This window comes from Salmo trutta, chromosome 33 (genome assembly GCF_901001165.1).
Source record: "Salmo trutta chromosome 33, fSalTru1.1, whole genome shotgun sequence".
NCBI classification, from domain to species: Eukaryota; Metazoa; Chordata; class Actinopteri; order Salmoniformes; family Salmonidae; genus Salmo; species Salmo trutta.
The window spans coordinates 9,074,913-9,099,884 of record NC_042989.1 but is presented as its reverse complement, the minus strand read 5'-3'; the positions used below and the strand labels follow the sequence as shown (position 1 = coordinate 9,099,884).

The following is a 24,972-nucleotide window of genomic DNA, read 5'->3' as shown; positions in this document are numbered from 1 at the left end:
AGCCTCTCAGCTCAACCCATTAAATTCAGCCTTTGACAGCACTGAACCATACACCCCCTTCATTTCACTCATCAGCAGACAATTAGCAGCGTGACATCACAGCCCGTATCTGTACTGTCTCTTTGAACACAACTTTCTGTCTTTGCTTTTCTGAAACCCTGTATTTACTTATGTAATCTACTTTTGATTTTAGTGTTGACTGACTTATCGACGGGAACCGAACAACAAAGTGGTCACACCACTCCGTCGCATGTCTTGCTAATCTTCCCATCTGGATACAAACACTGCATTTCTGAAGCTTCTGCCACGTCGATTTAACTAAATGAGGTTTTCTAACTGGCCATATGTTTCCTCCCACATTGATAAGAAGCACAACACCTAAACCAGACAAAGAACGAGCCTGCTTATCTCCAAGTTGCATACCTTTTTTTGCTTAATGGCCGACCGCGTTGCCATGAGCCCAAGAACAACATACAGAACCTAGCGACCAGGACAGTGCTTAGTTTAGTTTACCCCTGTGTCTGCTCTATCCACTTTCAGTTTCAAGTTTTTTGGGGTCACATATACAGCGGGTGTAAAACAGGTCAGTGACATGCTTAACTTGCCAGCTCTTTACCAACAGTGCTCAATAAAGCTAGTAAAATACATAAGAAATAAAGCATGTGAAATGGCAGAGAAGAAGAAAATAAATATGAGAATGCAGTTATGCAGGTCTTCTATACAGGTCAGTGCAGTATCCATGGCCGTTACTTTGTGTACAAACCTGTTAGCTGTTCTCTTTATTACTCAAACACAGGAAGGAAAAGCCACAAAGACAGCACTTCAGATATAAGGTTTAATGTCCAACAGAAAATAGCTTGAGGCTGAGAAAAACATCACTCGGTACAAGAATCAGTGGCGCTGAAGTGCAGAAAGTAGCTTCATCGGTTCCACAGACACACACACACACACACACACACACACACACACACACACACAGTAGTATTTGATAGTGTATTCTTATTACAGAGTCAGTGTGGAGAGATGAAGTCAAATCAGGATGGAGAGGAGTATTTGGTGAAACTGTATGGGAAGGCTCTGTACGAAGGCAATCGGAGGACACTGAAAAAAGGGCCCTATCTCCGATTCAACTCTCCCTCCCCAAAGTCCAAAGCCCCGCGGCCAAGAGTGATAGAGAGTGTGAGAGGTGAGTGGTAGAGTGTGTGAGAGGTAGAGAGTGTGAGAGGTAGAGAGTGTGAGAGGAGAGTGGTAGAGTGTGTGAGAGGTAGAGAGTGTGAGAGGAGAGTGGTAGAGAGTGAGTCGTAGAGAGTGTGAGAGGTGAGTGGTAGAGAGTGTGAGAGGAGAGTGGTAGAGTGTGTGAGAGGTAGAGAGTGTGAGAGGAGAGTGGTAGAGTGTGTGAGAGGTGAGTGGTAGAGAGTGAGTCGTAGAGAGTGTGAGAGGTGAGTGGTAGAGAGTGTGAGAGGTAGAGAGTGTGAGAGGTGAGTGGTAGAGTGTGTGAGAGGTAGAGAGTGTGAGAGGAGAGTGGTAGAGAGTGAGTCGTAGAGAGTGTGAGAGGTGAGTGGTAGAGAGTGTGAGAGGAGAGTGGTAGAGTGTGTGAGAGGTAGAGAGTGTGAGAGGAGAGTGGTAGAGAGTGAGTCGTAGAGAGTGTGAGAGGTGAGTGGTAGAGAGTGTGAGAGGAGAGTGGTAGAGAGTGAGTCGTAGAGAGTGTGAGAGGTGAGTGGTAGAGAGTGTGAGAGGAGAGTGGTAGAGTGTGTGAGTGGTAGAGAGTGTGAGAGGAGAGTGGTAGAGAGTGAGTCGTAGAGAGGGTGAGAGGTGAGTGGTAGAGAGTGTGAGAGGTGAGTGGTAGAGAGTGTGAGAGGAGAGTGGTAGAGAGTGTGAGAGGAGAGTGGTAGAGAGTGTGAGAGGAGAGTGGTAGAGAGTGTGAGAGGTGAGTGGTAGAGAGTGTGAGAGGAGAGTGGTAGAGAGTGTGAGAGGAGAGTGGTAGAGAGTGTGAGAGGTGAGTGATAGAGAGTGTGAGAGGTGAGTGGTAGAGAGGGTGAGAGGTAGAGAGTGTGAGAGGTGAGTGGTAGAGAGTGAGTGGTAGAGAGGGTGAGTGGTAGAGAGTGTGAGAGGTGAGTGGTAGAGAGTGTGAGAGGAGAGTGGTAGAGAGTGTGAGAGGAGAGTGGTAGAGAGTGTGAGAGGAGAGTGGTAGAGAGTGTGAGAGGTGAGTGGTAGAGAGTGTGAGAGGAGAGTGGTAGAGAGTGTGAGAGGTGAGTGGTAGAGAGTGTGAGAGGTGAGTGGTAGAGAGTGTGAGAGGTGAGTGGTAGAGAGTGTGAGAGGAGAGTGGTAGAGAGTGTGAGAGGTGAGTGGTAGAGAGTGTGAGAGGTGAGTGGTAGAGAGTGTGAGAGGAGAGTGGTAGAGAGTGTGAGAGGAGAGTGGTAGAGAGTGAGTGGTAGAGAGTGTGAGAGGTGAGTGGTAGAGAGTGTGAGAGGTGAGTGGTAGAGAGTGTGAGAGGTGAGTGGTAGAGAGTGTGAGAGGAGAGTGGTAGAGAGTGTGAGAGGAGAGTGGTAGAGAGTGTGAGAGGAGAGTGGTAGAGAGTGAGTGGTAGAGAGTGTGAGAGGTGAGTGGTAGAGAGTGTGAGAGGTGAGTGGTAGAGAGTGTGAGAGGTGAGTGGTAGAGAGGGTGAGAGGAGAGTGGTAGAGAGTGAGTGGTAGAGAGGGTGAGAGGTGAGTGGTAGAGAGGGTGAGAGGTAGAGAGTGTGAGAGGTGAGTGGTAGAGAGTGTGAGAGGAGAGTGGTAGAGAGTGTGAGAGGAGAGTGGTAGAGAGTGTGAGAGGTAGACAGGTAAGTGGCTCACCAGAGATCTCAACAGGTTTATGTCTTCCCATAGTTGTTCATGTGACGTGTTCTCTCTGTCTCTTTCTTTAGCAGTTAATCACACGCTCTCTCCTCTCTCTCTCGCCTCTCACACCTCCCTCCCTCACTCCAGGGGTGAAGATGAAGTCATCGAAGACCCAGACCAGTCTCCCCCACGGACAGTCAGTCTCCTCTTCCCTGTACCCGGCCGTACCCAGTGAACCTCAGTATATCTTCAGCCCGACCTGTGGAGGAACCCAGTACCACCCTGGGACCTCGCTGGAGGGGTACCTCATCCCCATGGCCATCCCACTGGGTGAGACTGGACTCTACCTGGGGCTGATATACCCATTTTACACCACCGTTCCGACCCTTATTGTGCTGACTCGGACACCAATTCCAATTTTCCCATTGGAAGCTAGCTAACACAACTCTCTTGTTGACATCGGTCTTATTTTCACCCCTTTCTCTACTGTTTGTTGGCTGTGCCTCAAACGCCATCTAGCTCCTCACTGCAATTAAATGGTTCCCGGGCTGACCTATTATAGGAGTGTGGTGAATCAGTGCGTGGTGTGTCACTCTGTTCGTCTCCATCCTCTCTCAGCTGAAAGGTCACTGGATTGTGACACAGACCAAACACACACTGGCACAAAGTAATGTTGAGGGGAGACGAGGAATCTAAAGGCCTTAATTAGTATTACAATGAAGCTTCTCAGTTTAAAGCTTAATTATAGCTTCTTTTCCCTCCCTCTTTTTCTAATTCCGAACCTATTTGAATGAACAACAAGTAGATCCTGGCTCTCTCATTTGTTTGAGGAGCTGCATCTGATAGACTGCTTTCTCAGGCAATAGTCATTTTGCTTATTGAAAGCTTTTTGGCGTAGCGAGTTCTATACATTTTACAAGACGGGATGTTCCTTTTCTTGAATGATAATGACCTCGCCTAAACTTCTATTAACATTCGTTGAATTTATATCGTTATTTTGAGAAATATGTTTATTTTATTTTTGTTTAAAAATGTATGATATCCTCAGCACCCCCACACACCAAAATCTAAATGGGCATTTCTGATAGGAGCGACAGTAATAACCTGTAATTGGCCAGCAGCCAAGTAAAATTAATGACGCGCCATATCGGAAATGGAATCAAATAGAATTAAATCAAATATTTTTGTTCAAACAGCGGGAGATCATTTGTCTCTTGTCTCCTGTCTGCTTTGTTGACCTCAAGTGCCGGTGGGGCTTTTCAGACGGAGAGAACAAAAGAAATCCGGTAATAGCATCTGCAATGCAGTGTCTCTCTCATTACTGTGTTAGAGAGAGGGAGAAGGTCCTTTACTCTCTAATACAGACTCATCCCCGTGTGTTAGTGGGACACACAAACACACACGCTTGTTAGTGTTGGGGCTTATTTGGGAGTGTCTTGATGGTTCCCTCTCAAGGACAATAAAGGCTGATTTATCAGTGTGTCTGTCTGCGTGGGGGTTTTCCTGATTCCTACCACCGCAGCATCGTAATGCAGTCCCGTAGTAAAGCTCTCTAGCTGTTATGCAGTCTATAATCTGAGTCTATAAGTCTGGGTAGCTAATTCTGACAATTACGTTCCTATAGCAGCATATATATATGTACTGCATGCAACTCCCTGGTTAAACACAATTAGCTTTCGAATAGTGTTTCTATATCTATGGCATCACCATATCTATGCAGGACTTCCTGTTTCAGGTGTAGGTGTATTATTTGAATACTCTTTGCGTCGGTGAGACCCAGCGCAGCCAGTCAAGAGTAGAGTACCCTGTAGGGATCCTCATTAAGCAGATTTTGTTTATAGATTTTATTGCTGACAGTCGGAAGGTAGAAAGGGAGACCGAGAGTAGGGGCAGAGGACATGTGTGGTCTGGAGTTTGCAGCACTACCTCTAGACCAGACTCTGCCACTCCTAAATAAGTAGGCCTGAGATGAAAGTTTCTGGCTCCCATTAATAACTGATGAGGATGGTAACTTAGTATGTCTGGAAGGGGTTAGGACTGGGAGAGCAGAGCCGTCGGTCTGAGTGTGTGTGTTAGCTAGTCAGAGACAGTGTGTCACGTTGTGAGGGTATAGATTAGAGTTGGCCTAATTCTTCTTCTCTGGCTGTGCCTCCCCGGGGAGGGAGGAGGCCTCCAGGAGCCTGCCAGCCCTTTCATCTGCTGCAGATGCTCCCGCTCCCACTCTCGCTCCCTCCGACACACAGAGGCACAGCTCAGGACAGCCAGCTAGCTCACTGACTGCCCCCCCCCCCTCTCTCTCTCTCTCTCTCTCTCTCTCTCTCTCTCACTTACTGCAGGGCAGGTTGCCCTCCCCTCCACTGCAAGCCGGTTTTGGGAAGTTGTGCAAGAAGAAGTTTCTGGGGTTTGCAGTCAAGGCGTAAAATAAGTAGCCTCATCCCATTGTGTATGTGCTGTGCTGGAGACAAGTCTTCTATCAGGGTGGTTGGTCAGACACGTTGGAATCTGTGTGCTGCTTGTCTTGCTTGTGAACCCCGTAGGGTATCAGTGTACAGCAGCAAGACCACACTTCCCCTAAAATCACTCCACACACTGACTTCTTTGTTTCCCATCTCGTGCATGTTGTTGGTCACTGGGTTTGAATACAAACATTCTGCGTCAGTTCATCTGTTCCTTGTGTCTCATTATCTGCTATTTTGGCTTGGTGCTCCTTCTAGTTCTATTTCCATTCAACCAGTCTTTGGGCGAGGAGGACGACTGCAAATTAGCTGGGATGGTTTTCCTCCACTGCCAGCAGTTACACAACCGACCACCCCTGCCCACGTGTTTTCCATAAAAAGTACTCGCACATTCCAAATGACTCAGAGCCATTTGCTCTGAATGAACTAACGAAAAAAGAAGTCACCCTTTTTGGATGCCCTTCAGCCAAATTATGGAAATCATAAAGCTTATGTTTCCCCAGCTACGGGCTCAGAGCTGGATAAACAGCTTTCTGTAGTCCGCTGTGCTCTGAGCAGCTTTACGTTAATGTAATCCTGTGTGTTATATTACAGGGTAGTGGTGGTGGTTGGGGTGGGGTGGGGGTTTTAGGGCTGGGCTGCATGGCCACGTGTCTCTTAATAGGAGTTAACTCATCAACAGAAGCCTTCACCAGCGAGTCCAATAACAAATTATACAACCAAACTACACTCCGTCTGAACTTATTTAGCTAGCTAGTTTTCCCATACTCCTCCTCGGCAATCTTTGCGAGCGCCGAGCGGAGCGTGTCCAGTGGGCAGCGTCCAAGGTTGGCAGATGTGCGGAGGACAAAAGAGTGATGCGTGAGAGTTATTATTTAGGATGTCGTTTACAGCCCTCCTCTTCCCACAAACGAAACTGAACAGCAGCTCGGGAGAAATAAGAGCCAGGTGTGCTCACTGTGCTTGGCGCTTGGTGCTTTCCACAGGCGGAGCGAGCCAGCCATGGGAGGAGAGCAGCTCTCCTCTTAGCACGCCCAGCACGTAATGCTCTTCACTGTTCACTACCCCCGTGTTGTGTAAATACGGTTGAGATATTATCTGCTCTGCACCAAGGGGATGTACTCTATGAGCTGGACGGAAGAGACAGAGTGGAGGAGAACCAGAGAGAGAGAGAGAGAGACGTACCCCTCTCTCTTAAGTGCGTCTAGCTGCGATATAGCCTCCCCTTGCATGTATCATCATATGCTAGTGCTTGAAACAACAAACTGCTTTTTTCCCTTGGTGACTTTTTGTTGACGGTAGCTCAGTGCCATGATATCACCAATCACCAGTGTTTAACAGTATTGCCTAGACACTTAGCAGGAAGTACCTCTTCAGCATACTGTTTAGTTTGATGTTGGTGTCTGCTGCCTCTGGGTCTTGTGTGTCTAATTGAGACCGTATTTGACATGTCTCCCTCTACCTCCAGGCCAGCCCAGAGTGGATGGATTGGCCCCCCAGCCCTCCCGTGTCCTCATCAGTGACTGGCCAGTGACCACCTCCATGCCCCCCTCCCCACCCAGACGGGCCCCTGCCCCCCGCAAACCCACCGTGGCCGTACCGGAGGTGACGTCTGGCCCGAGGAGAAGACAACCACAGCTCCAAGTGCAAGTAAGGCTCAGCCTCATCGGTCAGCCTCGATATCTGCCTGGTTGTGGACAATCATCCCAAATGTAATGGCGTCGTTGTGTGGACTGTGTAGTCTATATTTGAATCATGCATCTGAAATCTCTCTGAATGCAACAGGTTCAGCCCAGTGTGAATATCGAACCCCACACGCCAACTCCAACCCCCAGCCAGAGCCCTGCTCCCTCTCCACCACCTCCTCTCGCTGCTGTTCCTCCTCCAGACATTCAGGTACAGTAACAACCAATGAGAAATGTGACGTACTTGTCTCCCCCCACCCACCCCCTAGCCAGCTGCGTGAAGGCCCAGTATAATGCAGTAACATAATGTAACATTATTCTGTAATGGGCTCAGCCTCAAAAACATCCATCAATCAGCATCTAGACCAGGCCAGTGAAACGTGTGGTTGTCCTACGGTGTGCAGCCAGGACTGCACTTAGCCAGGACTGCACTTAGCCAGGACTGCACTTAGCCAGGACTGCACTTAGCCAGGACTGCACTCAGCCCCCCCCCCTTTCCCCCCAAGGCCTTTCCTTTCCACACTCCCCGGGACAAAACCCCCTGCTTGCCCCCAGACCGGGACTCCCTTCTTGCTGAGTCCACAGACTGGGGTAGAAAAGGAGCATTGAGTGAGAGGTGTAACAGTATCCGTATGGGGAGAGAAAGGAGGGAGTGGTCCCAGGGCAGGGGGTTATCCTTGCCTGCCGTGATGCCTCCTCCTGTTCTGTAGACACCAGTGTTTCTTGCCTGCTAACGTTTCCACAGGATGCATCGCAAATGGCACCCTATTCCCTATATAGAGCTCCACCTTTGATCAGAGCCCTATGCACTATATAGGGAATAGGGTGCCAGTCTCTCCCAGACTGTTTGATTCATGACGACGCTAGCCTTCCTCAGTAATGTCTCCATGCTGAACTGGCTGTGATGGTGTTGTGGGAAGAGGGTCTATAATGTCTCTCATATAGCAGCTTGTGGCAGACCATTCACTGGCTATAGATGGCAGTTTGGCCCTCTGAGCTTGGCCCTGCTCCAGACCGCGGGGGCTTCTGATGGCTTATAGGAGAGAGTTTTTTTCTCTTCATGCAGCACAGCACATTTTTTTTGCAATGAGGTGTGTGTGTGCGTGCGTGTGTGTGTTTTGCTCCCACGCAAATATTTCCATCGTGAGTGTGTGTGTGGAAGTGAATGATTAATAAGACTCACAGGAGGTTGGTGGCACCTTAATTGGGGAGGACAGGCTTGTGGTAATGACTGGAGCAGAAAGAGTGGAACGGTATCCATCACATGGTTTCCATGTGTTTGATGCCATTCTATTCACTCTGTTCCAGCCATTATTATGAGGCGTCCTCCCCTCAGCAGCCTCCACTGACAAGACTGTGGTGGAGCCTACCAGGCTGCAGTGCTGCTCACACTTAAAGGCCCCGGCCACTCACTCTCTCTCTCTCTCTCTCTTACAAATTCAACTCCGCTCCAGTCAGGCAGGCACATACGGTTGCCTGGCAACGGATGTGGGTTATCAATCTCTGTGCTTGCAGTGGGAGTCAGTCGATGCAAGGACAAAGCAGTGCTCTAGAGGTATGGCTGATGCCTGACTGCTGCAGTGAGCATCCTTCCTCCTCCTCATAATACTGCTTGTCACATACCAGTTATGCTGATTGCAGCTTTGGTTATGTCCCAGAATTGCTGGAGGTTCCTGGAGTCGGCTATCCAGTTTTCGCTGGTGGTCTAAATGTGTTCTCATTCCTATCACCGTCCTGGCAGTAATGTCTTTGTCATAAGCACTCCTTCAGTTGAGTCATGTCTTGCTATGTACTTGATATTCTAGCATTCCACACTGTCTGAGGGCTACTTTCGAGAGATAAAAAATGTCCGTTCCGCTCTGCTGTTCTTTGGTTATCAGTTTCGTTTAGAACATTGTAGACCTGTGTTTGTTACTTTTCTATGAAGTCTAGCTACTGAGCAGGGAAGTGTGTTTTAAGTGTGGGTGGCCATTTTCTTCCTCTGTGTCACTGAGGTACTAGTGCATCACCTGGCCTCTATTGGCCTGATCTGTCCGGTCCATCTCTCACCCCATCCCCTCTCACCACCTCTCTCGCCCTCACTCTCCCTCTAGCCCCCCCCCCCAGCTCCCCCCCGTGCTGACTGAGTGGAATGATAATGTGTTGGTGTGGTTCTGTGCCTCTCTCTCTGCAACACTTTGCCCTCCAAGTCCTGGAGCTTTATCCGCAGTCCACAACAAACACCGCAGCTCTCAGTTCTCTTACACTCACTCACCTACCGCCACAGACGGCCCAATACCGCCCAGACGGCCCAATACCGCCCAGACGGCCCAATACCACCCAGCAAACAAATAGTTGCACTGGTAACAAACAAACTCAGCAGTGAACACTTATTAGCACAATGGTATTCCTTTTAATGACCAAATTCCTTACCCGGTAGCCTAATAGCACCTGTCAATCAAATGGTGTCAGTCTGTTAAATGAAAACTGTCTATTACTCCGTATATTACTGGCGTGCTGCAAAGGGAGTCAATGGGAAATGAATCAAGTATTTGAACCAAGCAGGTTTTTGTGTGTGTTTACTACAGCAACCAGTGCATATGTCCCATGTATCACAGGCCTCTCAATCAGTCATAGCAGTGTGTTTTCTGCTGAATACGGAGGCTTCGCTCTCCTGTAATCCTGTACTGTGTGGGACAGTATGTGAATAAACCCGGTGCCAAACACTGGTTTCAGTCTGAGCCACGGTTAGCTCATTGAACTAATGTAATAAACCTTCCAACTTGATTCATGGCCCTCTCGGAGACCACACTACATGGGGTGAGTGCACTGTATGAAGGGAATAATCAAGAACACTGCTGAATGGTACTCGTATTGGTACCTCCTGCAATCACGCCGAAAGAAATCACTGAGCTTGAAGAACCGTTGTATTTTTCCTATCATAGATTCAATATTTGGACGGGCGGGACTCAGCGAGAGGCTACCGCAGATTTTCGATCGGCCCGTTGCGTTGGATTGATTGGGTTGTACTTTATGAATGGAAAGCAGGATGAGTTGAACGCGCTTCATAATTGTCTCTCTCTCCCAGGGTGTTGTTGTTTATTGTTTACGGTCAATAGCCGTACACAAATCTTAGAATGTCACAACAACCCTATCGATAATAATTGGTTTTCCAGGCACTTGACAATGGTCTAGCATGAACTGCAGGTCTGCCATAGCTGGGGGGAATGAGTGCTAATTCTCCTTTTGAACCCAATAGTTAGACACGGGTTAAATGAGGACTATGATCTATCCGTCCTCTTATTGCAGAGTGTGGAGGGGACGCATGATGAAGAGAGGGATGATGAGGAGGAGAGCGTTTTCCCCGGAACACATTTCCTGGAGGTTGCTGACATTGCCCAGGTAGAGACCATTTGAAAATCCATTTTGCGCGTCTGTGTCTGTGCGTGCCCAGTCCTGTGTGTGTGTGGGAAGCATGTGGCATCTGAGTCACCAGCTCAAGGGCATCTAGAAATCAGGTCTGCTGCTTCCAACACTTTTAACCCCTTCCTTCTTCCTTGACGTTCACCTCCTTGGAAGGCTAATTGAAATATTGCAAAAGGAATAGATTATTTTATTCATTTGATTTCATACAGTGTGTCACCTTTGCATGCCAATGAGAGCGATATTCAGAGCAGTGCCACAGAGCTATGAATTTCTCCTCACTTCCACGCATAAAAAAAATAAAAAATTCAAGTCATCATAAATGGATGTCAATTTAATTACAATCTCTCGTCAATAATAGGCCTACCTTTTTTCACCTTCTATTGTAATAGCTGTTGTACGTTTTCTCTTTGTTTGATGCACTGTCTTTCTCCAGCAGCCCTCCACCGTGGCTTCGCTAGGAATTTGTGTATTATGTAAACCTACATCCCCTCAATCAGCAAATCCACACAAACCATAAGCTTTCCATATTCACCGCTAACAAGCAGCCAAAGCAGCACTGACGCAAATCGGGCCATTAAGGCAGGTTCCTCGCGGTCACACAAGGGCAAATAGTTTGTTAACATAGAAATGCTCCTGTTGTCATGATTGTGTAAGGAGGCTTAGGAGAACAACAGGCTCCATAGCTGTCAGAAAGGAAGGAAAAAGGTATTGGAATTAAAAGGGGGTTTGAATTGAAGAACATCTCTGTGGTTCCACAGTGCCCTCTTTTGGTCGGGAAGTGAACTACATTCTCAAACAAGGTCAATTTCAAATGTAGCTTTGTGTGGATTTGATATGCAATGGAAATAATGTTAGGAGAGGGAGTTTTACATTTGGTAGAAAATGGTGTCCCAAATGGCAGAAGTAGGGCACTACATAGTGAATATGGTGCCATTTGGGATGTATTAGTAGGGTTCAGTTGCTGCCTGCTGCTGAATCACTGTCTGGGTTATTCAGTCCTCCCTCTCATTGTTTCAAATTGTGGTCATTTGGATCAGAGAGATTGTTCCAATAAGTAATGCACACATTTCCAAAAAAGTTAAAGCTGTAAAAGTTTTAATGTGATCTGGAACCATTGCCCATAATTAAGCTCTTTTTAAAATTGCGATCTTTCCCTGCAATCACTCTTTAACGTTTCCCAACAACCTAATAAAGAGTTGTGTTTTTAAAACCCCATCTAAACAATGCATCCAGTCAAAAAAGAGATATCATGAAACATGGGCTGGCTCTGTTGTGTTACACAACCGTGTTTAGACAGACGCCAGCTACTAGTGTCCCCACCTCAACGCCTTAGCCCTCACACTATTTAGATATTTATTTATTTCAATGTTTTGACCAAGCAGAACACTTCAAACAGTCTCTTTTGGCAGGCAAACCACACTCTCTTGCTCTCGTTCTCTCTCTCGTTCTCTCTCTCTCTCTCTCTCGTTCTCTCTCTCGTTTTCGCTCTCTCTCTCTCTCTCTCTCTTGTTTTCTCTCTCTCTCTCTTGTTTTCTCTCTCTCTCTCTCGTTTTCTCTCTCTCTCGTTTTCTCTCTCGTTTTCTCTCTCTTTCTCACCATCTCGCCACTAGAAATGAGATAAAAGAGCCAGCTTGACGCAGCCTTCCCTGTCTTTACTGCCAAGGAATCTGCAAGTAATGCAAACCAGTGACCAAAACGTACTAAACGGACACCATAAAGCCAGAGCAAGGGATCTAAAACCCCAAATCACATTTTCGTCCTGACCTTTCAGGCCTCCAATCCTGCTACTAGTGTATCCACCTAGCATTCCTCACCCATCTTCTTCCTACCATTAAAATGTCTTTTTCCATCAGGATCCAGAGGAAGAGGAGGAGGAGGAGCTCCATGATGGTCCTATAGAACTGAACGGTCTGGCCTCTCCTCCTACTGCTATGTACCACGGTCCTGTGTTCCCCTGCTACCCTGCAGAGCCCCTGCCACCCCCAGACCCTGTCCTCAGCTCCATCCAACACAGAGAGACCCTGGAGAACAGGCTGGTGGACTGGTGAGGAGGATAGCATTATGTTACGCATTGAAGCTGAACACGGTTTTTTGAATGCAGAATACACAAGCCGCATTCCAATATCCCTACTGGTGTACTACTTGGAATACCAAATTCATGCCAACAGGCAATGTAGAGTTCACGATCAACATGAAGGGAGCTAGTTAGAAGTAACGGGTTTGTTTGTTCGTTTAGGGTGGAGCAGCAGCTGATGGCCAGAATGATCTCCGAGATGCACCAACCCCCTCTAGCTGACCCCGCCCAGAACCAGAGCCCCTCCCATTCCGAGCCAGAGGACAGTGTTACCTCTGACATCGGTGAGAACTGGGACTGGTTACATAGTATACCTTAACCGCATGATAACCCTTAACCTGACTCCCTTACAGCACTAGTTCCACGTGGCTAACTTGGTCATGCTAACCCTTACTGTAACTTGCCGCATGCATCATCCTGATGTGGCAAGTTACAATTTGCTTTTTGAAAGTCTTATATCTTGAAAACCGTATTGCTGACGTGCAAAACATTTTGGGACTGTATCAACAGTGAACTAATGAACAAAAATACCAAAAGATAGTTTTTGAGTGGATTATTCCTTTAATCCCAACCCTGACCTTAACCATCACGGAAAAAAGCCTTATGTGAGAACTGGGTCCTTTCACTGCAAAAGGTCTAGTCCTGGTAGAGCTGAGCCCAGCCAGCAATGATGCATTACAGCATAGCTGTGGCCTGGGAGATTCTGGTAGCCACTTTCCTCAGGGAATTTGTGTGGGGCTCTGTGGTACAGGGACTGTGTCAGTGGGGCTCTGTGGTAGCATTGTGAGTGCTGTTAACCATCCGATGACATGCGAAACGCTACTTCAAGCTCAACGGCTTTGTCAAGCCACCGACCACAATCCTCATGTTCAGGAATGAGCTCAAATGGGTCCGTATGCATGCTGAGATATTGACTGACATTAAACTGAGTAGATGAACTATACATCATCCCCTAGCTGACTGACCTTTGGTGTTGAACAGGAGCAATGTTGCTGGGCTGTTTAATGTTTATTTTGTTTGGGGGGGGGGGTCAAGGTGAGAAGGAGGATTGGCTTCAGGGGGAAGCTGGTTCCTCCATTGGGGTGCCAGGACAGAGAAGAACTTGGACTGGGCTGAGCGGGAGCTGCCATCCCGTAGTGGTGGGAGGGCCAAGAGACCTGAGGTGGCAGAACGGAATGCTGGGGTTAGGGTGTAGGGTCTGAGCATAGCCTGAAGGTAGAAGGTAGGGAGGGGCGCAGGGGTGAGATGAGAGAACTTGCCTCATTGAAGTTATGCCTCATGGTTTCTTTGAGTTCGAGCCGTCTGTCGTGAAGGAAAAAGACATGTCAAAGCCCCAATAGGAGAATACAGTTTCTCATTAAGTCATTGATTGCTCTTTCTCATCTACTCGGCTCGGCTTCTCCTTCTTCTTCGCTGCAGTCAGAACACTTAAGAGAGGCAGTGGCAGCGAAGTTAGCGGGCCATTGATTCAGGTTGTCTCCCAAACGGCACCCCGTTCCCTTTGTAGTGCACCCTTTTATAGTGCACTCTATAGGTAATAGGGTGCCATTTGGGACATTGCCTCACACTCTCATCTAGTAGAAAGATCAATGATGTATCACATTTGCAGATGAGGCCTCCACTCTGTGATCACTGGAGGGTTGTCAGCACTTTTTCCACTGACTCTGCTACTTCCCTTTAGACAGAACAGTCAGAAGAATGAGGGGAATACTGCTGGGGCTCTTTTATGCAATATAAACCCAGCTATTGGATGTGAACTATTATTTTAATTGCTTTGTTACAATGATCCAGTATGCAAAAATGGGTATACCAGAGTAGTAGATGTTCAGTAGTGAGAATCCGTTTTGAAACTTTGTGTCCGTCCAATAAGAACACAGATTTTGGTTTTCTGATGCAAAACGCTGTGCTACAATGTGCCCTAATGAACCTGTGGTTCCAGTGGAGGCTGCGGGTGGAGAGGGCCTACAGCTGTTTGTGGACGCCAGTGTTCCTGTGGACTCAGAGCTGATCAGACAGTATGTGAATGAGGCGCTGGCAGAGACCATAGCCCTGATGCTGGGACAGAGAGAGGGACAGGAGAGACCTGTAGCACCAGCCAGGCCTCAGGATCCTCCCCCACAGGAGGTAGTGTGTACAGTCAATCAATCAATCAATCAGTCTTTACTGTATAAACAAACAAAAAAATAGTATTTCTAATCTAACATTTACACTGAGTTATTTGTTCTTTTTCCTACAGTAATTTATTTGTATTCTTTCTTTCCACAATGTGGTGCTGTTGTAGGAGCCCTTGGTGCCAACCCCAGTGCCCACCCCAGAGCCCAGTGTTAGTCCTGGGCCCCCCAGCAGAGGCCTGTCCCCCCTGGCCACCCCACAGGCTTCAGAGCAGGGGACCCCCCAGCAGTCACCCAGAGAACCCCAGCCTCAGGAGCCTCACACCTCCACACCTGCAGGTCTGATAGCATAGTTACTGTATCTCCATTACACAAGCACGCTCTGAGTGGTCCATGACTAGGGACCAGAGCTTTTCATGATCATGTGACCTGATAAGGGAAAACTCAGGGCCCTAGTTATGAGCAAGGACCTAAAGTTTTTCTTGTGCTGGTCACGTGGTCAGGAAAAACTTGGGCTTATCCATGATAGATTGATCCCCAGCCTATCCAATGAGATAATGAACATTTCTGTTCCACTTTGATCTCAGACCCAGAGCCTATAGTGACCCCCGTCACCACTCCAGAGCCCTCTCCCCTGGCGGTGTCCCCTCTCTCTGGCCCTGCCGGCCCCTGGGGAGACGCATCGCTGCCCCTGGCTGAGGAGCAACCCCACAGCCCTGTAGAGGAGCAGGAGAAGCACAAGCCACTGTGAGTCTGCCTGTCTGCTGATTCTACTGTGCGTTTGTCTGACTGAATGTCTGTCTTTCTGAATGGTGGAACTGCGTAGGGACCTCCCTCAGAAGACACCAAGGGTACATAGTGGAGAGTGTAGGATGCGCTACTTGGTGTGGTTGTATTGTACCACAGCTCCCCCTGCTGTCAGGAGATTACAATGCAGTTAGAGTTACAAAGAACATACAAAGATAACACACAGGCCTGGAACATAGATGGTTATTGGTTTTAACCTGACCGAGTACCACCCATCCTACTAATATCTCCTTTCTCTCTCTTTCTCTCTCCCTCTTTCCCTCCCTCCCTCCCTCCTTCCCTCCCTCTTCTCTCTATCTACAGAGTGATGTCAGTGGCTGAGGAGGAGCCTGTCAGTGTGCCTCCAGTCCCACCTGTAACCTCCAGCCCCCAGCCCCTGTCTCCCCGCTCCCCTACTCCACCACCCCCACCTGGGCCTCAGACCCCCTCCACTCCCCCATCCTCGTCGTCGTCGGAGGAGAGTACCAGCAGCAGCAGTAGTTCCACAGTCACTGGGACAGACGCAGCTGCTAGACACATCTCAGAGGGAGAGCTGCTCCTCAGCTATAGCCAGGCGGCAGCAGCACGAGGTGAGATGGATAAGACAACGCAGCTCAACACACGCACACTCGCACAGTGTTGGGGCTTATTTGGGAGTGTCTTGACTGGTTCCTCAGCCGTCGGGGTGGTCTACAAAAGGCCATCCGTTCCTAAGATTGTAAACTCCATAGTCATCATAGTGTGACTATTATCATGTCAAACCCATCAATGCCTTTTCCTCTGTTTCCACCCAGCCTTTGAGGAGGAAGGCTTCTATGTTCCCTATCTAGTCAACAGCTTCTCCAGCTCGCTGCAGGAGGTTCAGGACATGGTGAGTGGCACAGTCTCCACTGCTTTTCTTTTACTAGCATAACGCTGTTATTCCAAATGTCCAAATGGCTCCCATACATAGCATACATGCTAACCGTTACATTTTCTGTGTCACTCAGGACTACGACCCTCCCAGTGAGGGTCAGGTGAGGAGGCCTGTCATCCCGGCCCACCACGACCCCATCCTGTCTCTATTGGCTAAGATGGACCAGGGGGTCATCACGCAGACACGCCTTGACCCGGAGGTAACTATCAGACTACTGCACTGCTCTGTACATACTGGAACCTTCTGTGGTCACTGCTGTCCATGATTCTACTTGTGTTGAATGCCTGTCTGCTATTTGTCCTGTTGTGACATTATAATGCCTCTAGGTGGCAGGTTTACCCCATTTGTCAATGCATGCCAAAATGGAAGGTGACCTTATTGTATTTGTGCATAGCATTTATGCAAGGGAAATCCAATGAAATGCAATATAGGCAAAAGCTTTGGCACAGTGTACATAAATACTGGGTTTATGCTGATGTGGAATAAAAAAAATATTGTGATTCGCAAGCAAACAGCCAAGGCATTAAGCCCTTGCAGTGCAGGGTCATGTTCAGAATGGCAGACCATAGCCAAATGTTTTGCAAAAGCTCAGTGAGCTGTGACTGCTGTGTCCCCCCCCAATCCCCAGGAGTCCTGGGAGGAGGAGGGAGAGGTCAGCGAAGGCCAGAGACCCAGGCTGCATCCTGCAGGGGAGAGGCTAGTGACTGGACACAGGACAGTGACCAGGACCGGGACAGAGCCCAACCCCAGACAGGGACACGTCTCCTCCCCAGGACAGCTCACCCTGCAGTCAGCAGGTAGAACTGGAACCCCACGCCAATGTTTCTCTTTCCATTCTACCTCTGTCCCCCCCTGCCTAAAGGAGTTTGCTATGTATATTTGTTGGATTCAAACGGCAAAATATGTTGCCTTTTAAAACTCTGGCCCAGAACCCACAAACGACAGGCCTACGGCCGGACTTCTCTATCGCATTAAAATGAGTCGATATGTGTGTGAGGAGGAGGAGAGGAGGGGGGTACTAGAGATACAAGACAGCATAAGGGTTGATATGGTGTTCACGGACACAGGGGAAGGGAACAGGGGAGGAGAAAGAGAGGAGAGGGGGGAATAGAGGTGTTGACACCACAGAGCAGAGCCACAGTGCTGAGAGAGTTATCCTGAGTCATAGGGGAAATCAGACAGCCTGGATTCTCCATCAGGGGCTGCTGGGAGCACAGAGAGGCCAGGCCAGCGGAAAACCACTGCTGCTGCCTCGTAGGGGGGCTGTGTGTGTCTTTACGTCGTCTGCCTTCCAGATATAGTATGTAATCATGTAATTCACTGAATTTATACAGCACTATTCTAGGACCCAAATACTCTTTGAAATACTACTAGATCCCAGAACTAGAAATGACAAATAAAGACAAAAGGAAGTGGGATAAGGGTTCTTAAAAAGATGATGATTCACATGATATAGGAGGAGGAGGGGCGGCAGGTAACCTAGTGGTTAGAGTGTTGGGCCAGTAACCGAAAGGTTGCTGGATCGAATCCCTGAGCTGACAAGGTAAAAATCTGTTGTTCTGCCCCTGAACAAGGCAGTTAACCCACTGTTCCCCGGTAGGCCGTCATTGTAAATAAGAATTTGTTCTTAACTGACTTGCCTAGTTAAATAAAGGTAAAAAAATAAATGTATATATATAGTGGTGATCATAACTATGTATGGCAGGGGAACTAGAGATGTCCTCGGTTTCCCATTCCTGGTATGTTAACCATAACGTCCACTCTTAACTAGGCCTCTTCTCGTAAACACCTAGCACTAATGTTTCACACCCTGCACACTGGTGTTTCAGTTTATACAAATATCCAGTTTAGAGCTGGATGAAAAAGCGTGAAATGAATACTGTAATATGTACTTAGTGGTGGAAAATCAACATGCGATTCTGTTACGGTTGTCGGTCTGATGTTGTGAATGCTCCTCTGTGTTCACATGGCTCTTTAGACACTGTGTCTAAGTTCTGCATCCACTCAGACAGAAGAACCTCATAGCAGATTCCTATCCTCTTCCTGTGTTGGCCAAAACCAATATTTACCCAACTCAAAATCAACTCGACCCGCGGTAAAAAAAAGAGCTCCGATGTTGCTTGGAGACCAGACCAGAGAGAAGGGGGGGAGCCCTGCAATCCAAGCAGAAAAGACAGGGACTGTATTAATGACAGAGGAAGAACTCAAAGCCATTTAGTTTTCCACTCAAACTGGAGCTGTTTGGTACTACTTTTGAACAGGGCCCATAGGACTCTATAGGGTGCAATTTGGGATGCACACTACTTTTTAATAATTTAGCAGACACTCTTATCAAGAGCGACGTACAGGAGCAATTAGGGTTAAGTGCCTTGCTCAAGGGCACATAGATAGATTTTTCATCTTGTCGGCCCGGGGATTCAAACCAGCGACCTTTCAGTTTCTGGCCTAACGCTCTTAACCCCTAGGGCAGCTCTTGACACCAACAGATTGGCGACTCAATTACAATATCACTGAGCTGACACAGAGCCTGTAAAACAGTTTGACAAACCCTCTCTTGTGGCTTATCCTGAAAAGCATCTCAAACCCCATGTTTTGGCTAGAGAAACCATTGTTTGTGTGGCTTTGTGTCATCTGGAAACACTTTCAGACTGCAACGCCTTGTGTTTGGACTTGTGAAAGCGTTTGAAGTGACAGGGCTCCATCTCCTTTCGAGGCTACGCTGCATGGACACCAGTCATTGATGCAATAGTTCATGAAGTTCTACATGATACTGTATATCTCTATTCGTGGGGAAATGTTAGCTAGGCTTGGATACGGAAGAATGAAAGTGTGTTTCTACAGATGTTACAGATGCAACGAGCTTCCAGGACACTCAGTGGCCAGTTGACATCAGAGTCCTGGATGTGGAGCCAGAGATGCCAAATCAACCTGACACCTCAATGTCACCTCCGCCGATGGAGGACTCCGTCTCCCACTGTGCACCACAGGCAAGCATTACACATTTATACTGTACACAGCATCTGCTCTGCTCTGACGCACGCACACACACACACACACACACACACACACACACACACACACACACAGAGACCTGGCTCTCTGTCTTTCACGCTGTGTTATTCTTGGCAGCTAGGTAGATGAGGATAAGGTTCCACCGAGTTGTGTTTCTGTTAAAGATATAGTTGATTTGAGGACACTTGCACAAGAGAAGAGTCTCTTTCAACAGCTGTAAGAAGGATTAGCCAATGTGCTTCTTTCACCCAAGATGCATTGCAACCTAATCTCTTAGAACAGATCATCTTCTTCCATATCAACTCGGCTCATAGGACAAGACAGAGAGTACAGCCATGTGCTGTGGCTGCGTCCCATAAGAAGGATCAGGAGGATTTACTATTCCCTATGTATGCAATGGGGTGCCATTGGGGACGAGCCTTTATCTTCTATAAAACTGGTGCAGATGTCCTCCTGGTTGAATCATTGGCTGGCTCTAGCAGCCCCCATACAGTATTGTCTGGTGTTGAGTGTTGACAGTGACAAACAACAACCAGTTTTATTTTTTAGCCCTGTGTCCTGCCTCCACATGCGCCAAATGCAACAGGTGTAGACTTTACAGTGAAATGCTTGCTTACTTGCTCTTCCCAGTGACACAGAGTTGACAAAATATATATAATAAACATACAAAAGGACGATACATATCAATATAGTATCCTCCTTTTGTTCCTCTATTTTCTGAATCAGTTAAGCGAAGTGGACTCTATTGTTGAGTGTTGACACATGAAACACGCTCATCAGTCGGGATACCAGATCTGGATGCAGCCCATGTGTGTGTTTGGGGATTACTCTTCTTAAATGGAGACATCAAAACAATGTGTTGGCTTCCTCCTCTGCTTTCTGTTGTCGCCTGATCTCCTTCGAATACAATGTCTACCCTACCTACAGTTGAAGTTGGAAGTTTACATACACCTTAGCCAAATACATTTAAACTCAGTTTTTCACAATTCCTGGCATTTAATCTAAGTAAAAATTCCCTGTCTTAGGTCAGTTAGGATCACCACTTTATTTTAAGAATGTGAAATGTCAGAATAATAGTTGAGAGAATTATTTATTTCAGCTTTTATTTCTTTCATCACATTCCCAGTGGGTCAGAAGTTTACATACACTCAATTAGTATTTGGTAGCATTGCCTTTAAATTGTTTAACTTGGATCAAATGTTTCAGGTAGACTTCCACAAGCTTCCCACAATAAGTTGGGTGAATTTTGGCCCATTCCTCCTAACAGAGCTGGTGTAACTGAGTCAGGTTTGTAGGCCTCCTTGCTCGCACACGCTTTTTCAGTTCTGCCCACAGATTTTCTATGGGATTGAGGTCAGGGCTTTGTGATGCCCACTACAATACCTTGACTTTGATGTCCTTAAGCCATTTTGCCACAACTTTGGAAGTATGCTTGGTGTCATTATCCATTTGGAAGACTCATTTGCGACCAAGCTTTAACTTCCTGACTGATGTCTTGAGATGTTGCTTCAATATATCCACATAATTTCCCTTCCTCATGATCCCATCTATTTTGTGAAGTGCACCAGTCCCTCCTGCAGCAAAGCACCCCCACAACATGATGCTGCCACCCCCGTGCTTCATGGTTGGGATGGTGTTCTTCAGCTTGCAAGCCTCCCCCTTTTTTCTCCAAACATAACGATGGTCGTTATGACCAAACAGTTCTATTTTTGTTTCATCAGACCAGAGGACATTTCTCCAAAAAGTACAATCTTTGTCCCCATGTGCAGTTGCAAACTGTAGTCTGGCTTTTTTTTCCGGTTTTGGAGCAGTGGCTTCTTCCTTACTGAGTTATGTCAATATAGGACTCGTTTAAATGTGGATATAGATACTTTTGTACCTGTTTCCTCCAGCATCTTCACAAGGCCCTTTGCTGTTGTTCTGGGATTGATTTGCACTTTTCGCACCAAAGTACATTCATCTCTAGGAGACAGAATGTGTCTCCTTCCTGAGTGGTATGAGGGCTGCATGGTCCCATGGTGTTTATAATTGCGTACTATTGTTTGTGCAGATGAACATGGTACCTTCAGGCGTTTGGAAATTGCTCCCATGGATGAACCAGACTTGTGGAGGTCTACAATTTTTTTCCTGAGGTCTTTGCTGATTTCTTTTGATTTTCCCATAATGTCAAGCAAAGAGGCACTGAGTTTACATTTAAGTCATTTAGCAGATGCTCTTATCCACAGCGACTTACAGTAGTGAATGCATACATTTCATAAATATATATTTTTTTCCCGTACTGGTCCCCCGTGGGAATCGAACCCACAACCCTGGCATTGCAAACACCATGCTCTACCAACAGAGCCACACGGGGCCTTGAAATACATCCACAGGTACACCTCCAATTGACTAAAATTATGTCAATTAGCCTATCAGAAGCTTCTAAAGCCATGACATCATTTTTTGGGATTTTCCAAGCTGTTTAAAGGCACAGTCAACTTAGTGTATGTAATGTTCTGACCCACTGGAATTGTGATACAGTGAATAATAACTGAAATAATCTGTCTGTAAGCAATTGTTGGAAGAATTACTTGTGTCATGCACAAAGTAGATGTCCTAACCGACATGCCAAACTATAGTTTGTTAACAAGAAATGTGTTGAGTGGTTGAAAAACGAGTTTTAATGACTCCAACCTAAGTGTATATGAACTTCCGACTTCATCTGTACATGTACATATTGTAGGTGTCACAAAGTGCTTACACAGAAACCCAGCCTGAAACCCCAAAGAGCAAGCAATGCACGGTGGCTAGGAAAAACTCCCTAGAAAGGCTGGAACCTAAGAAGAAACCTAGAGTGGAACCAGGCTCTGAACCAGCCTCGTATTTATTGTGTTACCTCTCCTCTATGTTTAGGCAACTGAGTTGTCTTGTCCTCCAGCTCCCAGACCTGCTCCCATCCTGGTCAGGCAGTTTCAAAAGACTAATGGAGAGACGTCAGAGAAACCAGGTATGGTTGCTCAAGTCCAGTTTTATTGATAGAACTGTGTTCATTCATTCAATTGGTCTCACCAATGCTACAATGTAAAAACATTCTAATTGATTCTTTTAAAGGGGACGGTGTGGCACGTTATTGGGAGAGACCACAAATCCATCTGAAAGCTTTGTAAAAAATGGGTAGATCTTACGGAAAAAATGGGTAGATCTTAGACACAAACGATGTGTTTGAGAAGCCAACTTACAACCACGTGGGTCGACCATCGGGTGTCCCTTTGTTCTCCTCTGACCACCAGATGGCAGTAGTGTATCTGTGCGGTCTGCACTTCAACTTCCTCCCCTCTCCTTTTCTCCTCCCCTCCCCTTTTCCCCTCCCCTTCCCTCTCCTTTTCTTTTCCTTTGTCTCCAAGTCAGGTCACTGCAGTTGTTCTCCCAGAGAGGGTGAAATCATTTTTGCCTGACTTCACTGTGTGTCCTGTCCTCCCTAGCTACATCTAGACCACAGGGGGCTAGGAACTGCTCAAGTCAGTGCTTTAAAACTCAATATTGTACATGGAGATGGCATTAGAGTCACTCAGCATGGAGGAAGGGAGGATAGACATAGAGTGACTGAATAAATAGGCTGGATCTCAAATGGCACCCTATTCCCTATATTCCTCCTTTGGCCTCCTTTCCTTCCAGTTCTCTGCTGCCGATGACTGGAACGAACTGCAAAAAATCATTGAAGCTGGAGACTTATATCTTCCTCACTAACTTGAAGCACCAACTGTCAGAGCAGCTCACAGATCATTGCACCTGTACATAGCCCATCTGTAAATAGCCCATCCAACTACCCCATCCCCATACTGTATTTATTTATTTATTTTGCTCCTTTGCACCCCAGTATCTCTACTTGCACATTCATCTTCTGCACATCTATCACTCCAGTGTTTAATTGCTATGTTGTAATTACCTCGCCACTATGCCCTATTCTATTGCTTTTACCTCCCTTATCTTACCTCATTTGCACACTGTATATAGACTGTATGTTTGTTTATTCCATGTGTAACTTTGTGTTGTTGTATGTGTCAAACTGCTTTGCTTTATCTTGGCCAGGTCCCAGTTGTAAATGAGAACTTGTTCTCAAATAGTCTACCTGGTTAATTAAAGGTGAAATAAATCAATCAGGGATCATCAACTAGATTCAGCCGCGGCCAATTTTATTCTTGGGTGGATGGTCGAGGGGCCGGAACATAATTTGTAGACTGCAATTTGACCCCAAGAATCCCAAACAGATATAAAATATTTGACCAAAACATCATATTTTCAAACCGTATACAATCACGTCTCTCTATTAGCGTGGGAATACTTGGGAACAGATTTCCAAAATTCTCATCACTAAGGAGTTGATTTCCTGGTGTTTTCACAGTCTTATGTCTAAATAAAACCACTCGCGGGCAAAATTAGTCCCAGAGGCAGCCAGGTGGGGAACCATGCCCTATAAAGTGCCTTCGTAAAAGTACTCAGACCCCTTGACTTTTTCCACATTTTGTTAGGTTACAGCCTTATTCTAAAATGGATTAAATTGTTGTTTTCCTCAGCAATCTACACACAATACCCCATAATGAAAAAGCAAAAACTGGTTTGTCGAAATGTTGACAAATTTATTAAAAATAAACAACTTGAATATCACATTTACAAAAGTATTCAGACCCTTTACTCAGTACTTTGTTGAAGGACCTTTGGCAGTGATTACAGCCTCGAGTCTTTTATTTTTATTGATCCTTTTATTGAACTTGGCAAGTCAGTTAAGAACAAATTCTTATTTACAATGACGGCCTACACCAGCCAAACCCGGACGACACTGGGCCAATGGTGCGCCGCACTATGGGACTTCCAATCACGGCCTGGATTCGAACCAGGGTGTCTGTAGTGACGCCTGTAGCACTCAGATGCAGTGCCTTAGACCGCTGCGTCACTCGGGGTATGACGCTACAAGCTTGGCACACCTGTATTTGGGGAGTTTCTCCCATGGGGAGCATTGCTGTGCAGCTATTTTTAGGTCTCTCCAGAGATGTTCGATCGGGTTCAAGTCTGGGCTCTGGCTGAGCCACTCAATGACATTCAGAGACTTGTCCCGAAGCCACTCCTGCGTTGTCTTGGCTGTGTGCTTAGGGTCATTGTCCTGCTGGAAGGAACCTTCACCCCAGTCTGAGGTCCTGAACGCTCTGGAGCAGGTTTTCATCAAGGATCTCTCTGTACTTTTCTCCGTTCATCTTTGCCTCGATCCTGACTAGTCTTGGTGGTTCCAAACTTCCTCCATTGAAGAAGGATGGAGGGCACTGTGTTCTTGGGGACCTTCAATGCTGCAGAAATGTTTTGGTACCCTTCCCCAGATCTGTGCCTCGACACATTCCTGTCTTGGAGCTCAACGGACAATTCCTTCGACCTCATGGCTTGGTTTTTGCTCTGACATGCACTGTCAACTGTGGGACCTTATATAGACAGGTGTGTGCCTTTCCAAATCATGTCCAATCAATTGAATTTACTACAGGTGGACTCCAATCAAGTTGTGGAAACATCAAGGATGATCAATGGAAACAGGATGCACCTGAGCTCAATTTCGAGTGTCATAGCAAAGGGTCTGAAGAATTATGTAAATAAGGTAATTCTTTTTTTTTTCTTTTAATACATTTGCAAACATTTCTAAAAACCTGTTTTTCGCTTTGTCATTATGGGGTATTGTGTGTAGATTG

The 24,972-nt window shown here is 46.8% G+C and overlaps 1 protein-coding gene across 1 annotated transcript in view; it reads left to right on the top strand.

Annotated features, from left to right (window-relative positions):
• Positions 1 to 24,972, top strand: part of kiaa0586 (KIAA0586 ortholog) — a 117,112-nt gene that overhangs the window by 59,542 nt on the left and 32,598 nt on the right. The window contains exons 15-30 of the mRNA XM_029729703.1: positions 1,009 to 1,186; positions 2,967 to 3,149; positions 6,744 to 6,925; positions 7,061 to 7,171; positions 10,249 to 10,341; positions 12,219 to 12,409; positions 12,602 to 12,723; positions 14,379 to 14,563; positions 14,721 to 14,889; positions 15,138 to 15,297; positions 15,661 to 15,926; positions 16,131 to 16,207; positions 16,326 to 16,451; positions 16,881 to 17,049; positions 19,094 to 19,239; positions 22,157 to 22,250. Coding sequence (XP_029585563.1) covers positions 1,009 to 1,186; positions 2,967 to 3,149; positions 6,744 to 6,925; positions 7,061 to 7,171; positions 10,249 to 10,341; positions 12,219 to 12,409; positions 12,602 to 12,723; positions 14,379 to 14,563; positions 14,721 to 14,889; positions 15,138 to 15,297; positions 15,661 to 15,926; positions 16,131 to 16,207; positions 16,326 to 16,451; positions 16,881 to 17,049; positions 19,094 to 19,239; positions 22,157 to 22,250 — 2,452 coding nt within the window. The remainder of the gene's footprint in view (positions 1 to 1,008; positions 1,187 to 2,966; positions 3,150 to 6,743; positions 6,926 to 7,060; positions 7,172 to 10,248; positions 10,342 to 12,218; positions 12,410 to 12,601; positions 12,724 to 14,378; positions 14,564 to 14,720; positions 14,890 to 15,137; positions 15,298 to 15,660; positions 15,927 to 16,130; positions 16,208 to 16,325; positions 16,452 to 16,880; positions 17,050 to 19,093; positions 19,240 to 22,156; positions 22,251 to 24,972) is intronic.